This window comes from Macrotis lagotis, chromosome X (genome assembly GCF_037893015.1).
Source record: "Macrotis lagotis isolate mMagLag1 chromosome X, bilby.v1.9.chrom.fasta, whole genome shotgun sequence".
In the NCBI taxonomy this organism is placed as follows: Eukaryota; Metazoa; Chordata; class Mammalia; order Peramelemorphia; family Peramelidae; genus Macrotis; species Macrotis lagotis.
In genome coordinates, this window is record NC_133666.1 from 537,799,467 (window position 1) to 537,816,769 (window position 17,303).

Below are 17,303 nucleotides of genomic sequence, written 5' to 3' on the forward strand. Positions count from 1 at the left end.
ACATTTTAGACAGCAAACCAAACATTCTTGAAAGATAGGTTGGTAGTGTAAAAATATTAGACTTGAATCCCTTATGGCAAGCTACATCCCCCAAGGTTAGCTAAATTCCTTGAGACAGGAATAGGAGTATTACAGGCCAGCTGAATTCTGAAATAAGTTCAAAGACAAAGCAGCCCGACTTAGGCAGTTACAGGACAAAATCAATTAATGTGAGTAGGATCAACAAAAATGTGACATGGAATCAATTTAAATTTCTCAGAAGGAAAGCCATGGCAAATCTGGACAGCATACTAAAAAGTAAAGATATCACCTTGCCGACAAGTGTCCATTTAGACAAAGCTATGGTTTTTCCAATAGTAATGTATGATTATATGAGTTGGACTATGGAGAAATCTGAGTGCTGCAGAATCAACACTTTTATTAAACTGTGGTGTTGGAGAACACTTTTGAAAATCCCTTGGACAGCAAAAAAAAATCAAATCACTCAATACTTAGTGAAATTAATTCAGACTACACATTAGAAAGTCAAATACTGAAGCTGAAACTTAAATATTTTCATCATATAATGAGAAGATGGGACTTTTGAGAAAAGATCTTTTGGGAAAGATTGAAGGCAAAAGGAGAAGGAGTTAGAGAATGTGATGGAAAGATAATGTTATGGGAGCAACAAATATGAGGTAGAAAACTTTAGGAGATAGTGGAAGATAGAAAGGCCAGGTATTCTATGATCTATGGGCTCAAGAACAGTCAGGCATGGAGAATCATTAATATACACTAAATATGGAAATTATTATAGTTATACTTGCCTTTTATAAAAACTAATTTTGTAGCAATGTGGACATTGGACTGGAGTGGGGAGAGAACAGAGACAAAGAGATCAATTAGGAGGTTATTGCAATCATCCAGGCAAGATGTGATGAGGGCCAGAACTTGGGTGTGAATAGCAAGAAAGGGGATGATTCCAGTGGTATTGTGAAGGTAGAAATGGCATGATTAGAAGGAGGGGAATCTGGAAGAGAAATGAGGAAAATGAATAAGTTCTATTTTGGACATTCCATTCAGAATGACACTTTGTGCTATTGGAGCTATTCATAGAGACCTATGGAAGTTACTGAAATAACCAAGCAACAGCATGCTCAGAGAGAAGAGAAGGTTCCAGGACAGAGCCTTTTGGAATACCCATAGTTAGAGAGTGTGATAGATGTGATGTCTCAACAGTGGACACTGGATTTGAATTGTGATACAGGTAGGAGGAAATAGTAGAATAATAATACAATGAAAAAGTATTCAAGAGGAGAGAGAGTGGTTGATAGTGTTAAATGCTGTAGAGAGGCTAAGAAGGATTAATATTGATAAAAAAAAATTGACATTTGACAATTAAGACCAAAGTGGTAACATTGAATAGAGGACTTTCAATTGTGTAGGGAGTCAAAGATGAATGAGATTGAGAATCTAGGAGAATGAAAAGATTGTGGTACCCTCTACAGAAATAGTTAAACTTGGAAGAGACATACATCTGAGGAAAAATAATTTAATTGAAACCCAGGATCCAAGAAAGTTTCCTTATTCTGTGTTACTTAATATTTCCAGATTAAAAATGAGAGGGAGATCAGGTGCTTTGTTGATGGATGTGGGAATGGGATTGTTAAGTCTGGGTACATAGGTAAGGATAGGTTATATGCTGTTTATCCTCCTGAAGGGCCCCATCCCAGTCAGTCACTGAAGGCCAGGCCAGTTGTGGAACAGAATGGTGTTGTTATATTATAGATAAGTTCATGATTGGCTGGGGAGTGAGATTTAGGAGGTAGAATAAAATCCACCTTTCTTCCTTCTGATTGACTGATCTCTCACCCCTTGGGTTTGGGCTAGAGTCCCCTTGTGTTTATTCTATGGTGTTCCCTTTAAAGATCACTGGATAGAGAGAATAAGGTAAGAAGACAGTGTACAATTAAGAGCAAAGATTGAATTACTCACTTTTCCTTTTCTTCTCCATCCACCAGTAGGAGTCTACTATCTTCAGTTTTAAGTAACTCTCCTTTATCTCCCCATAGAAAGGCTCCTGTTTTAGGAAATGTTCTTTCTATGTTGCATCCTAAATTTTAAGATTCTGAGAGACACATCTAAATGCAAATGTCCTTAATGAACCACTTCAAGCTAAGTTCAAATGTTACCTCCTATACAATACTTTTCCTGATTTTTCCCCATTGGTTGGTCTTATGATATCTCCTCCAATTCCTTAGTAATTTTTTTGTTTAATTTTGGTATAAATGTATTTGTAGACATAGTAGTTTGTAAATTTCTTAAGGGTAGGGTCTGATTTTTTTTCTTTGTATAGTCATTACCTAGTAGAGTCTGACATATTTTTTATCTAATAAATGCTTGTTGAATGAATGCTCATATATTAATCCTACTAATATTTCACTTATTAAACATCATTGAATTTTCAATGTTGAAATTCATTTACAAATTTACCTCAGTTTATGTGACTACAAATTGCTTACTTTAAAATTATTCTTTTCTTTTGGCAGTGTTAAAGCCTTCTAAACTAATTGATTATGAACAACTAGAAAAATTATGTGAAATCCAAGGACTTGAAACTAGGTAAGAATAAAGTGCTGACTTTTAAATTTATATAGCTTAATGGGGGAGCATGTAATTTGTGGAGATCACATAGGAATAAAATAAGAGTTGATTCTCAATTCAATTCTCAAGAATAAAGGTCATGCTTTAAGGAAATAATGTAATAGGAAATAAACATAAGTATTCCTGGGCTTGAATCTTTTAATGTTCAGTGAATATTGAAGCAGTATGGCATAGTGAAGAAAGATCTGGTCTTGGGATCAAGATCTGGCATGAGTTCAAGTCCTGACTTAGACTCACATTAACTATGACTATGGATGAGTCACTTCATTTCTCAGTGCTATATAATTTGTTGATAGTTCTTGCTCTGCATTCACAGAGAGATATCTACATCAATGAAATTGCAAATCTGGGCCCAAAACATACACTTGTATTATAGAAGCCATTAGAATGTGGTCAAGAGGACACTGAAACAAATAAGCATGTTACCATTGCTTGGAAGGGTGTACTACTTTGAATTAGAATTCCTACCTTCTCAACAAAGAGGGGCTTATGGAAGGCTTATAGAAGAATACATTAAAAGGTCTTTTGAAAAATTGTTTTGATGGTTTGTTTTCCTTTCAGACTGAAAGCAGCATGCTGCTTACTTGTATTTTTTAGGTTTCCTAAGAAGCTTGAAAAATATTTGCTTATAAATGATGGTCAAGGGAAAAGAGAATTAAGGCATAATTGTAGAATTGAGCCAATACAACTAACTCCTTAGATCTTCAAATCTCAGTAAATAGGATCATTTTAGGGACTTCTGGCCAAGATGGCAGAGAGAAGAGAGGCACAGTTCTAAAGTCTCCTGATCTTTCCCCCATCTATCATATGAAACAAACCTCTTAAAAGAAATCTGACCCACAAAATCCAGAAAGAAAAGCCAGGAGAAAGAACATCTACCTAAGGATTTGTCTCCCCCAGCAGCACTGGATGAATTTGGGCGGTTGAGTCTGGGCTCAGAGGGAGGATCAGCCCTAGATCAACCAGATTAACAGCTGAATTGGAGCCAGGAGTCTGAGGGCCTGAGAGCCGGACCTGCTGGATCAGCGGTGGGGCTAGACAGCAGGGACTTGAGTCAACTAGGGAGCAGAGGCACTGGTGGTGCTGTCCCCTGGGAGCTTGAGGACAGGGCTTGGGGGGAGAGTTCCAGTGCAGGAGAGCTGCGGACACCATCCCTGGGCTCCTCTGGTCTGAGGTCAGAGTCCCATTACAGCTCAGACCTCTTCCCTGAACAAATAATTGCAAACTACTTCTGCCTCAGGCCCAGGTATGTGAGTAGTAGAACCAGCCCAGCTGACAATTGAGAGTGAATGACCTCAGGCCAGGGTAAAGCCCATCATTGATTGAAGGCAAAAGAATTCAATAGCTCCAACTCCTCCCTGCAAGCAAAGGGAGAAGGCCTCAAGCTAGGTCACAGACACTCCACAGAAAGCAACCAACACCTCCTACTGGCCAGCCAGAGAAACTGCATTCAGTAAGTAAAGCCTTTAGCAATCCCAAGCCCCTGTGAACCAGCCCCTTCCCAACTCAAGGTCTTAGCAAAATGAAGAAGGGTCAGCAGAAAGGTGGATCCATAGAAAAATTCTTGGAAGGGAAAGACCCTAACTCAGAGAGACCTAGAACCTCTGATGAGAATATGATCTGGTCTTCAGCACAGAAAGACTTCCTTGAAGAAATAAGGAAGGAGCTTAAAAATTTGGGGGAGACAATACCTTGCAATAAGAAAACAAATCCTTAGAAAGTACAATTGGACAAATACAAAAGGAAAATAAATCTTTCAGATCATCAATTGGACAATTACAAAATGAGAATAAATCTCTCACATCATCAATAGGACAAATACAAAATGAGAATAATTCTCTCAGATCCTCAATAGGGCAAATGCAAAAAGAAAATAATTCTCTCAAAACCTCAATTGGTCAAATGGAAAGCTCTTTCAAAAGTAGAATTGACCAATTGGAAAAGAGTTGCAAAAGGTTAATGAAGAAAACTCCCCCCCCCCCAAAAGAACAGTCTACAGAGACTAATGACTCCATGAGACAGCAAGAGTCAGTTAAACAAAATCAAAAAATAGAAAAAATAGGAGCAAATGTAAAATACCTCATCAACAAAACCACTGACCTTGAGAATAGATCAAGAAGGGGCAACCTGAAAATTATAGGACTTCCTGAAAACATTGAAGAGAAAAAAAGCCTGGACTTACTATTACAGGATCTAGTGGTAGAAAACTGTCCTGATATCATGGAATCGGAGGGCAAAGTAGTTATTGAAAGAGTACATTGATCCCCACCAGAAAAAGATCCTAAAATGAAAACACCAAGGAATGTTGTGGCCAAATTCCAGAACTATCAGATAAAAGAGAAAATCCTGCAAGCAGCCAGAAAGAAAATTTAAATATCAAGGAGCCACAGTAAGGATCATGCAGGACCTGGCTGCATCAACATTAAGGGATCAAAAGGCCTGGAATGAGATATTTTGAAGAGCAATGGACCTTGGAATGCAGCCAAGAATCTACTTTCCCACAAAACTGAGCCTTCTCTTCCAGGGAAGATGGACATTTAACAAAATGGAAGAATTCCAAAAATTTCTGATGAAAAGACCAGAGCTAAACAGAAAATTTGGACATCAAACAGGAGGTTCAAGAGAGACACATGAAAAGGCAAAAAAAAAAAAGGGGGGGTAGTAAAAGGAAAAAAAATGCTATCCAGTAAGTTGAAACTGGCCATATCCCAGCATGGGGGAAAAGATTCTCATAAATCTTGAGAATTGTAACTCTAACAGGGAAAATATACCTAGCCAGAAATGATGGACATTCATGACCTATCCATGAGACTGCTATCTAATGGCCTGTAACTGACTTTAACCCCACTTGGGAGAAAGACTCTAATAACTCTCAGGAATTTTGACTCCATTCAATAGAATATACTGAACCAGAAGTGACAGACACTCAGAATTTTCTATGATCTAAAAAAGCACTACCTCCTTAAAAAGGGGGACAGGAAAGAGATGGGAGGAGGGAGGGGATTGAATGGGGTAAATCTCATTACACTAAGAGGTACAAAAAAACCTATGGTAATAGAGGGGAAGAATGGAGTAGATAAGAAACACCTAAATCTTCTTCTCATCAGACTTGGCTTAAAGTCAACCTATACATACTCAGTTAACTTATAAAACATCTAACCTTTCAAGTATTAAAAGGGGAAAAGGGGAGGGGGAACAGAGAAAGGGAAGGGGAGTGGGGGGAAAAAGGGGAAATAACAAAAGGAAAATAAGGAAGGGAAAGGGGAAAGAAAGGGGAGGGTGTGATATAGGAGGGCACACTGAAGGGGGTGGTATTCAGAAAAAAAATACTGGGGAATATGGATAAAGGAGGGGAAGGGGGAAAAATACAAACAGAGGGAAGATAGCATGGAGGGCAATAAAGAATTAGTACTCATAACTTTGAATGTGAATGTGATGAACTCTCCCTTAAAATGTAAGCAAACAGAGTGGATTAAAAACCAGAATCCTACAATATGTTGCTTACAAGAAACTCATTTGAAGCAGAGAGCTACATATAGAGTAAAGGTAAAAGGTTGGAGCAAAATATATTTTGCTTCAGCTGAAGTAAAAAAAGCAGGGGTAGCAATCCTTATCTCAGACAAAGCAGCAGCAAAAATAGATAGCGTTAAAAGAGATAAGGAAGGAAACTTTATTCTCCTAAAAGGTACCATAGATAATAAAGTCATTTCAATATTGAATATATATATATATATATATGTATATATATACATATATATATGTATATATATATGCACACAGTGGGACAGTACCCAGATGCTTAGAGGACAAGCTGAAAGAACTACAGGAAGACATAGACAGCAAAACTCTACTAGTGAGAGACCTCAACCTCCCGCTCTCAGTTCTAGATAAATTGAATCATAAAATAAATAGGAAAGAAGTTAAGGAGGTAAATAGATTGTTAGAAAAATTAGATATGGTAGACTTATAGAGGAAACTGAATGGGGATAGAAAGGAATATACCTTTTTCTCTGCAGTACATGGAACTTGTACAAAAATTGACCATGTACTAGGACATAAAAACCTAATGATCAACTGCAGAAAGGCAGAAATAGTGAATACATCTTTCTCAGATCACAATGCAATAAAAGTCATATGCAATACTGGGCCAAGGAGATATAGACCCAGAACAAATTGGAAACTGAATAACCTCATTTTAAAAAATGAGTAGACCAAAATCAAATTATAGAAAGAATTAACCATTTTATCCTAGATAATGATAATAATGAAACAACATACCAAAACCTATGGGATTCATTCAAAGCAAATCTCAGGGGATATATTATAGCTCTCAATGCTTACATGAATAAATTGGAGAAAGAGGAAATCAATGAACTAAACATGCAACTAAAAAAATTAGAGAAAGAACAAATTAAAAATCCTCAATTAAATACCAAATTAGAAATTCTAAAAATTAAAGGAGAAATTAATAAAATCAAAAGCCAAAAAACTATTGAATTAATAAATAAAACCAAAAGTTGGTATTATGAAAAAAACCAATAAAATTGATAAACCTCTGGTAAATTTGATTAAAAAAAAGAAAGAAGAAAACCAAATTGCTAGTATCATAAATGAAAAAAAGGTGAACTCACCACCAATGAGGAAATTAAAGTAATAATTCAAAATTATTTTGCCCAACTCTTTGCCAATAAATTTGATAATCTAAGGGAAATGGATGAATATTTACAAAAATATAAGTTGCCCAGGTTAAATGAAGAAGAGATTAAATACATAAACAACCCTATCTCAGAAAAAGAAATTTAACAAGTCATCATTGAATTCCCTAAAAAATCTCCAGGACCTGATGGATTCACAAGTGAACTGTACCAAACATTTAAGGAACAATTGGCTCCAATTCCATATAAACTCTTTGGAAAAATAGGGAAAGATGGAACTCTGCCTAGCTCTTTCTATGAAACCGATATGGGGCTGTTACCTAAACCAGGAAGAGTTAAAACAGAGAAAGAAAATTATAGACCTATTTCCCTGATGAATATAGATGCAAAAATCTTAAATTAAATCTTAGCTTAGCAATTATAGCAAGTTATCACTAGGATAATACACTGTGACCAAGTAGCATTTATTCCAGGAATGCAGGGTTGGTTCAATATTAGGAAAACTGTTAGTATACTCAATTATATTAACAACAAACCTATCAGAAATCATATGATCATATCAATAGATGCTGAAAAAACTTGACAAAATACAGCATCCATTCCTATTAAAAACACTAGAGAGTGTAGGAATAAATGGACTGTTACTTAAAATATTTAGCAGTATGTATCTGAAACCATCAACAAGCATTATATTCAATGGAGAGAGGCTAGAGGCATTCCCAATAAGATCAGGTGTGAAACAAGGGTGCCCATTATCACCACTACTATTCAATATTGTATTAGAAATGTTAGCGTCAGCAATTAGAGAAGAAAAAGAAATTGAAGGAATTAGAATTGGGAAGGAAGAGACAAAACTCTTACTCTTTGCAGATGACATGATGGTCTACCTAGAGAATCCCAAGAAATCATCCAAAAACTACTGGAAACAATTAGCAATTTTAGCAAAGTTGCAGGTTATAAAATAAGCCCTCATAAATCCTCAACTTTTCTATATATGTCTAGCAAGATACAGCAGGAAGAGCTAGAAAGAGAAATCCCATTCAAAGTAACTTCAGACAATATAAAATACCTTAGGAGTCTATTTGCCAAGACAATTATAATTATAAACACAATTATAAAGCACTTCTCAAACAAATGAAATCAGATTTAAATAACTGGGCAAATATGAACTGCTCATGGATAGGTAGAGCTAATATAATAAAAATGACAATTCTACCCAAACTAAACTATCTGTTTAGTTCCCTAATAATCAAAATTCCAAAAAATTACTTTAATGAGTTAGAAAAAATTGTAAGTAAATTCATATGGAGAAATAAAAAGTCAAGAATTGCCAGGAGCTTAATGAAAAAAAGTGCAAAAGAGGGTGGCTTAGTCCGACCTGATCTAAAATTATATTATAAAGCATCAGTCATCAAAACTGTTTGGTATTGGCTAAGAAACAGAGTGGTGGACCAGTGGAATAGACTAGGTGTAAAAGCAGGAGATGATTATAGTAATCTGCTGTTCGATAAGCCCAAGGAGTCCAGCCATTGGGATAAAAACTCCCTCTTTGATAAAAACTGCTGGGATAATTGGAAGTTAGTATGGAAGAAACTTAGACCAACACCTCACACCCTTTACCAAGATTAAATCCAAATGGTTACAGGACTTAGACATAAAAAAACAGTACTATAAGCAAATTAGAAGATCAAGGACTAGTTTACCTGTCAGATCTATGGAAAGGGGAGCAGTTTATGACTAAGGAAGAGTTGAAGAATATCACCAAAAACCAATTAGATGATTTCGATTACATTAAATTAAAAAGCTTTTGCACAGATAAAACCAATATAACCAAGATCAAAAGAAATGTAGTAAATGGAGAAACAATCTTTACAACTAATGATTCTGACAAAGGACTCATTTCTAAAATATACAGAGAACTGAGTCATATTTTTAAAACAAAAAGCCATTCCCCAATTGACAAATGGGCAAAGGATATGCAAAGGCAATTTACAGATGAGGAGATCAAAGTAATCCATAGCCATATGAAAAAATGCTCTAAATCATTACTTATTAGTGTAATGCAAATTAAAGCTTCTCTTGAGGTACCACCTCACACCTCTCAGATTGGCCAATATGACCAGGAAGGATAATGATCATTGTTGGAAGGGTTCTGGGAAATCTGGGACACTATTACACTGTTGGTGGAGCTGTGAACTCATCTAACCCTTCTGGAGAGCTATTTGGAACTACACCCAGGGGTCAATGGGAATGTGCATACCCTTTGACCCAGCAGTGCCACTGCTAGATTTCAGGGAAGCCTGGAGGATTTGCACGAACTGATGCTGAGTGAGATGAGCAGAACCAGAAAAACACTGTACACCCTAACAGCACAATGGAAATGATGTTCAACCTCGAAGGACTCGCTCATTCCATCAGGGCAACAATTGGGAACAATTTTGGGCTGTCTGCAAAGGAGAGTGCCATCTGTATCCAGATAAGGAGCTGTGGAGTTGGAACAAAATTCAACAACTATTCCCTTTAATTTAGAAAAAACCAGATATATAATTGTCTGATGTTGTTACCTCTTAGACTTCTCGTCTATTCTTTAAGGATATGATTTCTCTCTCATCGCACCCAATTTGGGTGAAGGTACAACATGGAGACATAGTAAAGACTGACAGATTGCTTTCTGTGGGGGGCGGGGGAGGGAAGTAAGATTGGGGGGAAAATTGCAAAACTCAAATAATATCTTTAATAAAAATAAACAAATAAATAAATAGGATCATTTTAATGATTGCTTTTGATAAATGGAAACTCCTACATCTGTGATGATTAGAAACAAGTTAGGGCAAATGCATAATTATGGTGTTATTTATTTTATTATCTGAAAATTAATAATTTATTTAAAATGTTTTTAGAACTAGGAACTCATTTAGTTCTCTTGATACTTCAATCTTTTATTGATAACATCTTTCAGATTTTACTTTATAAGTGTTCTGAATTTTTTCTCTGGTTGTCAAAGCATTTTATATATATCTCGTATAGACATTTTGCTTGATTTATTACATATTAATAAGGATAAAACATTCATTTAGCCTTTCAACATCAATTAAGTGTTTTGTATTTTTGGGGGGGTTGAAGATGGTTCTTTGTAATTTAAAGTATTAGTTTTCTAGGGGCATTGAAAATCTATGAGAGGCTTCTTCTAAGTCTTTTTTTTTTCATTTCATGAATACAAGTGGAACAATATGGTGCCTATTCATTTATTACCTCTCATTTCTGTCCACAGCTGACTAACTTTCACTTTCCTCACTATATATCCATGAAGCTACTTTTGAGTCATATGCTGTGGCTTCATTGTGTCTACCACATGTATCTTTCTGTTGTTTTGGGGGTTATTCACAAATTTTATACCTTGGCTATTGTTGCAATATAAGAATACTAACCATACAAAACTACTGAGAGAACATTGGTGTTAAAAATGATGTCCATTCTAGAGCAGCTCTGTAGTCTATAAATGTACTGAACAATTTCTCAAAAGTAATTCAGGTCACTTTCTTTCTATTATATAATTCTAGGCTCAAATTATCTCTCTCCAGTGCTTTTTCCAAATAATATGTACTTATACTCAAACTCAATAGCAAACCTGTCCAACCTAATTCCATTGTCCAGACAACAGGCATTTTCCATTCATTTAGTGTTTGCAATGTTCTGGGGCTTCATATAATTAACAAAAAATCATTGGTAAATAGAAGCATCTGAAAGACTTTGCCTTCTTTAGGGAATCCTACTTAGATTCTATATAAGACATTTTCCTTAGCACTGGAAAAATACCTTTTTGAAGCTTATATTTCTCTTTTAATTCCTTATGTGATGATTAATAACAAGAGGGGTGTTCATTTTCTATGGTCATGCTGATCAAAACATCTTAACTAACATAGTTATGTATGACTCCTTGTTGTAGGAGAGCATTTCCACATTATATTTTGCTCTTTGTTAACATTTGATGATAATGATACTAAGCACAGAAACAGTTGTTTTTAAGTCTTTATTTTGAGCAGAACATTAAATTTTTTTATTTTATTTAAGGCAATGAGGTTAAGTGACTTGCCCAAGGTCACACACACAGGCAATTATTAAGTGTATGAATCAGATTTGAACTCAGTTCCTCCTGATTTCAGGGCTAGTGCACTATTCACTGTGCCACCTAGCTGCCCCTTGAGCAGAATGTTTTGCCAGCTGTTGAAATACAAAATTTAGCTATGGTAGAGCTTAAGTCTTTTGTCTCATTTTGTTACTCCCATTATCTATGAGGTAAATAGTATGAATGTAATCACTCCAAATTTAAGATGAAGAAACTGAGAATCACGGATATTAAAAAGTGACTTTATTAAGGACACATGGATAATCAGTGATGGAGCTGACAGTCAAAATCAGGTCTTCTGGGAGGCTAATGTTCCTTTCACTGTGCTATCCTGACATGAAGAAAAACAATTTGTCAAATAATAAATTTCCTGTGTTCCGAGAATCAAATACATAAGAATTATATCTCATCTTTACAGCTTCATTTTTACTTGTCACTATCAACTAACAAAAATATATTGCCTGGTTGACACAATTAAAAGATGAAAACAGATGATCAAGGTTTTTCTAAAACATCAAATAAAAAAACCTAAAGAGATAAAGCATGGAGAAGTTCTGAGAAAATAAGTTTATGTAAACATTCACTTAAGAAAAATTAACATTATGTATAAGTCATTCACAAATAGGAATTTTGACAAATTAGTACATACATAAAAAAATTAGGAAATTGTGAAACCCTTGTAAGGAGCCCCAAACCTCTTCTGAAACTGGCTCATTTAAAAAAAATACCAATATTTTGTTGGCATTTTATGGTAGTGAGTCAAGGGTAGAAATTTAAAAGTAAAAAATAGTAACACTGAGTACCATGAGAGGGCAATAAAGAGTTATAGGGTGGATGTGAATAGGCTACAATAAATAACAAAAAACTTCAAAGAAGAAACAGTCAATGAGTTCCCTAAAGAAATGTTATGATCAAAAAGAAGACAGACTTGTTCATGGGGTGAGGCTGCTGCTGATATTAGTTCTTTGTTCTTAAGGAAGACCATGACATCAAGGAGCTGATAGATGCCATGACAAGGATGTGAATTGGATTTGAGTGAGGGAGGTGCTGTTCAAAGTCATGGGCCTCACTTTCTCACTTTCTAGTGGTCAGATGGATGGAGGTAATCAGGATTAAGTGACTTGCCCAAGGTTGCACAGCTAAGTGTCAAGGTTCTGAGGAGAGATTTGAACTCAGGCCCTCCTGACTAAAGTTTTGGTGCTCTATCCACTGCTGTACAGTCTGATAGTTTTGAGATATCTGAATAAAGAAAGGACTATATCCATAATATTGGGCAGCCTCTTGAGAGGAACTTATGGGGCATCATGAACAAGAACTATACAGAGAAGGTTTGCAACAACAGGGATGGCATCCAAATTGATGAGCTTATGAATACACTAAAGCACTCTACTATGGATGTGTGATAGATCTGAATACTTGAGACACAAAGTAAAAAATTGACACAATTCATGTCCCCAGGGAATTTGCCACCTAGTAAGCTAAGATGAGGCATATATATCATACACACACACACACACACACACACAGACACACACACACACACAGACATAAACTTATAAAGTATGATACCATAGTATATGAGTAGAACTAAGGGAGATTATATATTCATGGTAGAGTTAGAATTTTAACTAGATACATTGGATAGCAAAAGTCTTAGGGAAGAACATTACACAAGCAGGGAAGAAAGAGTGTGATCAGTAGAAAATCTAGTTTGGCTGGATCACCTAGTGATCACATAGTAAAGGAGACTAGATAAGGTTAGAAAGGCAGATTGGAGCCTGATTGGGAAGGGCTTTGAATTCTAAGGAGGACAATCTATTTGGCAGGTAACTTTGTCTTTTTTCAGTTGTATCTGACTCTTTGTGATCCCATTTGGGATTCTTGGCAAGTAAATGGAGCAGTTTGCTATTTCCTTCTCCAACTCATTTTACAAATGAGCAAACAGAGGTAAACAGGATTAAAGGGACTTGCTCAGAACTTGCCAACAAGTAAATGCCTGAGTCCAAATTTAAACTCAGGGAGATGAGTCTACCTGTTTCCATGCTTGGACCTCTGTGTATTCAGTCACCTAGCTGCCTCAGACATTTGAGTCTAGGAGTAGTGATGTTGGTTGAAGAGTTGTTTATATAGAGGTGATAAAGCTGTGAAAATGAATGAAATTATTAAGGAAGATGAAATGAGATAAATTGGCCAAGGACGGAATTTGAATATTTACCTTAAGATTTTGGGAAAGAAACAATAGGTAGGAAGGAGTTCATAATAGTGCATTTTTCTAGTGAATCAAGGAGAATGTGTAGTCAGCATTGACTGGTACTATTGACCGGGAAAGAGCCAAAGCTAGTGGATCATAGCCCTAAAATGATGGTCCCTTAGGAAGAAACTTGCTATATTTTTACTTTTTCTTTAAGAATTTGGATGCATATATGTTAAATGTTAATATTAATAGTAATATTTTCTTGTTTTAGGCATATTTTGGGGTTTTTGCTTTGTTTGAAATTATGGTGGCCATCTCTGCTTTTTTAAAAATTTCTACTAGAGCATAATAAACTCTTTTCTAGCCCTTTTAAAAAAATGTTGTTGTGTTTTTTTCCTATTTCAAGTGTCTTTCTTATAAACAGCATCTTGTTGGATTTTCTTTTCTATTTTGCTTTCCACTTACATTTTTATTGCTAAGTTCATCTCATTCACATTCAGAGTTTGATTGTTGTGCATTTCCTTCTATTCTGTTTTCTGATATCTCTATCTGTCTGTCTGTCTGTCTCTCTCTCTCTCCCCTACTCTCACTTATATCTCATTTTCCCTCAAGGATCTGCTGTTTGACTTCTTTCTACTGCCTTCCTTTATCTATCTTTCATCTCCCTTCTTAGACACCTTCTTCCCACTGTCTCTTAACTCCTTTCCCTTCTACTTCTCTGTTGGTTATGATGAATTTCTGACTTAAGAATTATTTTGATTTCTTTGTCCTCTGTTCCTAAGATATTTAGGCAATTTTCCTTTATAATTTTTTTGTAATTTAAAGTCTCTCCTTTTTTTTTAAATTCATGGATTTCAGGTGGTCCAATAATTCTTAAATTATCTCACCGCAATCTATTTTGCAGATCAGTTGTTTTCCCTATTAGTTATTTCACATTTTCTTATTTTTTAAGGCTTTTGAATTTGTTATTATTTCTTTTTTTTATTTTGCTTTTTGCAAGGTAATGATTTAAAGTGATTTTCCCAAGGTCACATAGCTAGGTAATTATTAAGTGTCTGGGGCTGAATTTGAACTCAGGTCCTCCTGACTCCAGGGCTGATGCTCTATTCACTATGCCACCTAGCTGCCCCAGTTTTTATTATTTCTTGATATCCCCTGGAATCATTAGCTTCTGCTTCACCAGTTCGAATTTTTAAGTAGTGAATTTTTGTACTTCTCTTGACATTTGACCAATTCTAATTTTAAGAAGTTATTTTTTTCATTGCTTTATGCCTCCCTTTTTAACATAACTGTTAATTCTGTTAATTTTGGGACCACCTTTAATTCCCCCAGTTTTTCATCTACTGCTTCAATTTTTATATTGTGTATTTTTTGCTCTTTAAGAAAAAAATAAGATTTTTTTCGGGGGGGACTTCTATCCAATTTGAATTTCCTTTTTTTTCTTTTTCTTGGAGATGTTTTCAAGTTATTGTTTTCTTCTGAGCTTGTTTTTTGTTTCCTTGTCACCATGATAGTTTTTATATTCTTGTTTTTTTGTTGTTATTGTTTGCTCATTCTTCTAATTTCTTGACTTTGGACTTTATTTTAGTGTTGGACTCTGCCCATTTCTGTAGATGAAGTCTGTCTAGAATTTCTGTCATTCTTTTATTTTTCACAGTTCAATCTGGAGTCTGCAAATTTTCAGTGCTTGCACGGTCATGTGATGTGGGAAGAGGTCTATTCCCTAAAACCCTTGCCAGAGCTCTATATGTTCCTGGGTCTGTTGCATGGTGTGTAACTGGATTTCAGTAGAGACTGCTGCTTGCCTTGGCTACTCCTAGCCTAACAGGAGGTTCTGAAGTGACCAAACAGCTTGACTCCTCTTCATTCTTGATTTCCTGTTACAGTTATTCCACTGTGGACTTAATGTGCAGAGCTAAAGGTTAGAGTTGAACCTCCTTCTCCACCCATGCAGCTCTTAGATTTAAAGTCATGCAGCTTATTCCTTGCAAAGTCTGCTTTCATCCTGACAAAGGCCACAAACTATGACATGGAACTAACTAACGAATGATGGAGGTGCTCATTTCTGCTTCTGACATGGATTCGGGTGTCCCTTGGGGCCTCTTGCTACCCTGGTGCTTCCTGCTTTGATGTTCAGGTGTTTGTGGGCATTTGAATGCTCTGTTCTTGCCATCACTACCTCTGCTATTCTATTGTGCACCTGGCCAGCCCTAAGCCCGTGGCTGCAGTTTTCTTTATCTTTCTGAACTGTGGAAATGACTCATTGTGACTTTTCTTTTTCACTTTGACTTTCTGATGCCTGTCCTCATCAGAATTCAATCTGAATATTTTCTAGATTATTTTAGAGAGGTATATTTAGTTAACTGTGAAAAACTCCTGATTTTCATTCTGATGTCTTTACTTTGACTTATCCAAGTAGATTCTATTCTCTCTTTTCTACAACTAACAATGACTTAAGTAACAAGAAGTTGATTGAAGACATGAGGAACAGAAGAGAGCAGACAGAAGGCCAGGAGGAATAATAGGCAAGCAAGACAGTTTGCAAGTTGCATGATAAATTTTTTAGATATGATTTTTAAAAATTTTATTTATTTAAGGCAATGGGGTTAAGTGACTTGCCCAAGGTTGTACAGCTAGGCAATTATTAAGTGTCTGAGGTCAGATTTGAACTCAGGTCCTCCTGACTCCAGGGTCAGCACTCTATCCACTGTGCCACCTCACTGCCCCAAATTTTTAAAATATGTTTAAAGGAAAATGAACTATATCTACTAGATATTTGAAGGTTTTCATACAATTCTTTGGCTGTTTTAATATGTATATGAAAATGGCCATTTGTTTGGTGTTTAGGTTCTGAATAAAAGGAATTTTTTAAGATAGTTTTTCTTTTTTTATTTATTTTTAAAAATTTATTCTAAGCTATGGGGTTAAGTGAGTTGCCCAAGGTCACACAGTTAGGCAATTATTAAGTGTCTGAGGTCAGTTTTGAACACAGTACTTCTTGACTCCACTGCTCATTCTAGCTGTCTTATAAAAATAATTTTTAAAAAAGAAATGGTCATGGGGTGGCTAGGTGGCACAGTGAATAGAGCATCAGCCCTGGAGTCAGGAGTACCTGAGTTCAAATGTGACCTCAGACACTTAATAATTGCCTAGCTGTGTGGCCTTGGGCAAGCCACTTAACCCTGTTGCCTTGCAAAAACTAAAGAAATGGGCACAAGGAGGTGAAGTCAAGGGGTAGATAATTTTTTCTTCCTCTAGGAATTATTGGTGTCATTGTTTAGATAAAAAATTTGTGGACCTCAATGCATAGCAATAGCTATGTTGCAATTCTAAGTAAACATGATGATGATGATGATATTTGTACTTCGTTCTCAAAGCAGACCATGGCATCAGGGAGGTGATGCCATGACAAGCAAGTGAATTGGATTTGAATTGTGCTAAGTCACCTCCTTATTTTCTTCTCTGAAGTCATCTGGGTCCAGTGGCCAGCTATGAATAAGAATGAATAGAGATGACCTTGGATGCAGTAGGAGACCTTGATTTTCTAAAGTTTTTTTTTCTCATTCTATTTTATGGGCAACTTTATTCTCATTCCTTTCACCTTGATCCCAAATTTAAAATAAAAAAAACTCTTTAAAAATATGCAAAGGCAAGAAAACAGATTCTTGCATTGTCTATCTTGAGT

The 17,303-nt window shown here is 35.8% G+C and overlaps 1 protein-coding gene and 1 long non-coding RNA gene across 2 annotated transcripts in view; one reads left to right on the forward strand and one right to left on the reverse strand.

Annotated features, from left to right (window-relative positions):
- Window positions 1-17,303, reverse strand: part of LOC141502001 (uncharacterized) — a 160,467-nt gene that overhangs the window by 73,835 nt on the left and 69,329 nt on the right. The window lies entirely within an intron of this gene.
- The window catches only part of LOC141496867 (cyclic nucleotide-binding domain-containing protein 1-like), an 84,374-nt gene continuing 68,257 nt past the window's right edge, over window positions 1,187-17,303 (forward strand). The window contains exons 1-2 of the mRNA XM_074199441.1: window positions 1,187-1,246; window positions 2,529-2,601. Coding sequence (XP_074055542.1) covers window positions 1,207-1,246; window positions 2,529-2,601 — 113 coding nt within the window. The 5' untranslated portion in view covers window positions 1,187-1,206. The remainder of the gene's footprint in view (window positions 1,247-2,528; window positions 2,602-17,303) is intronic.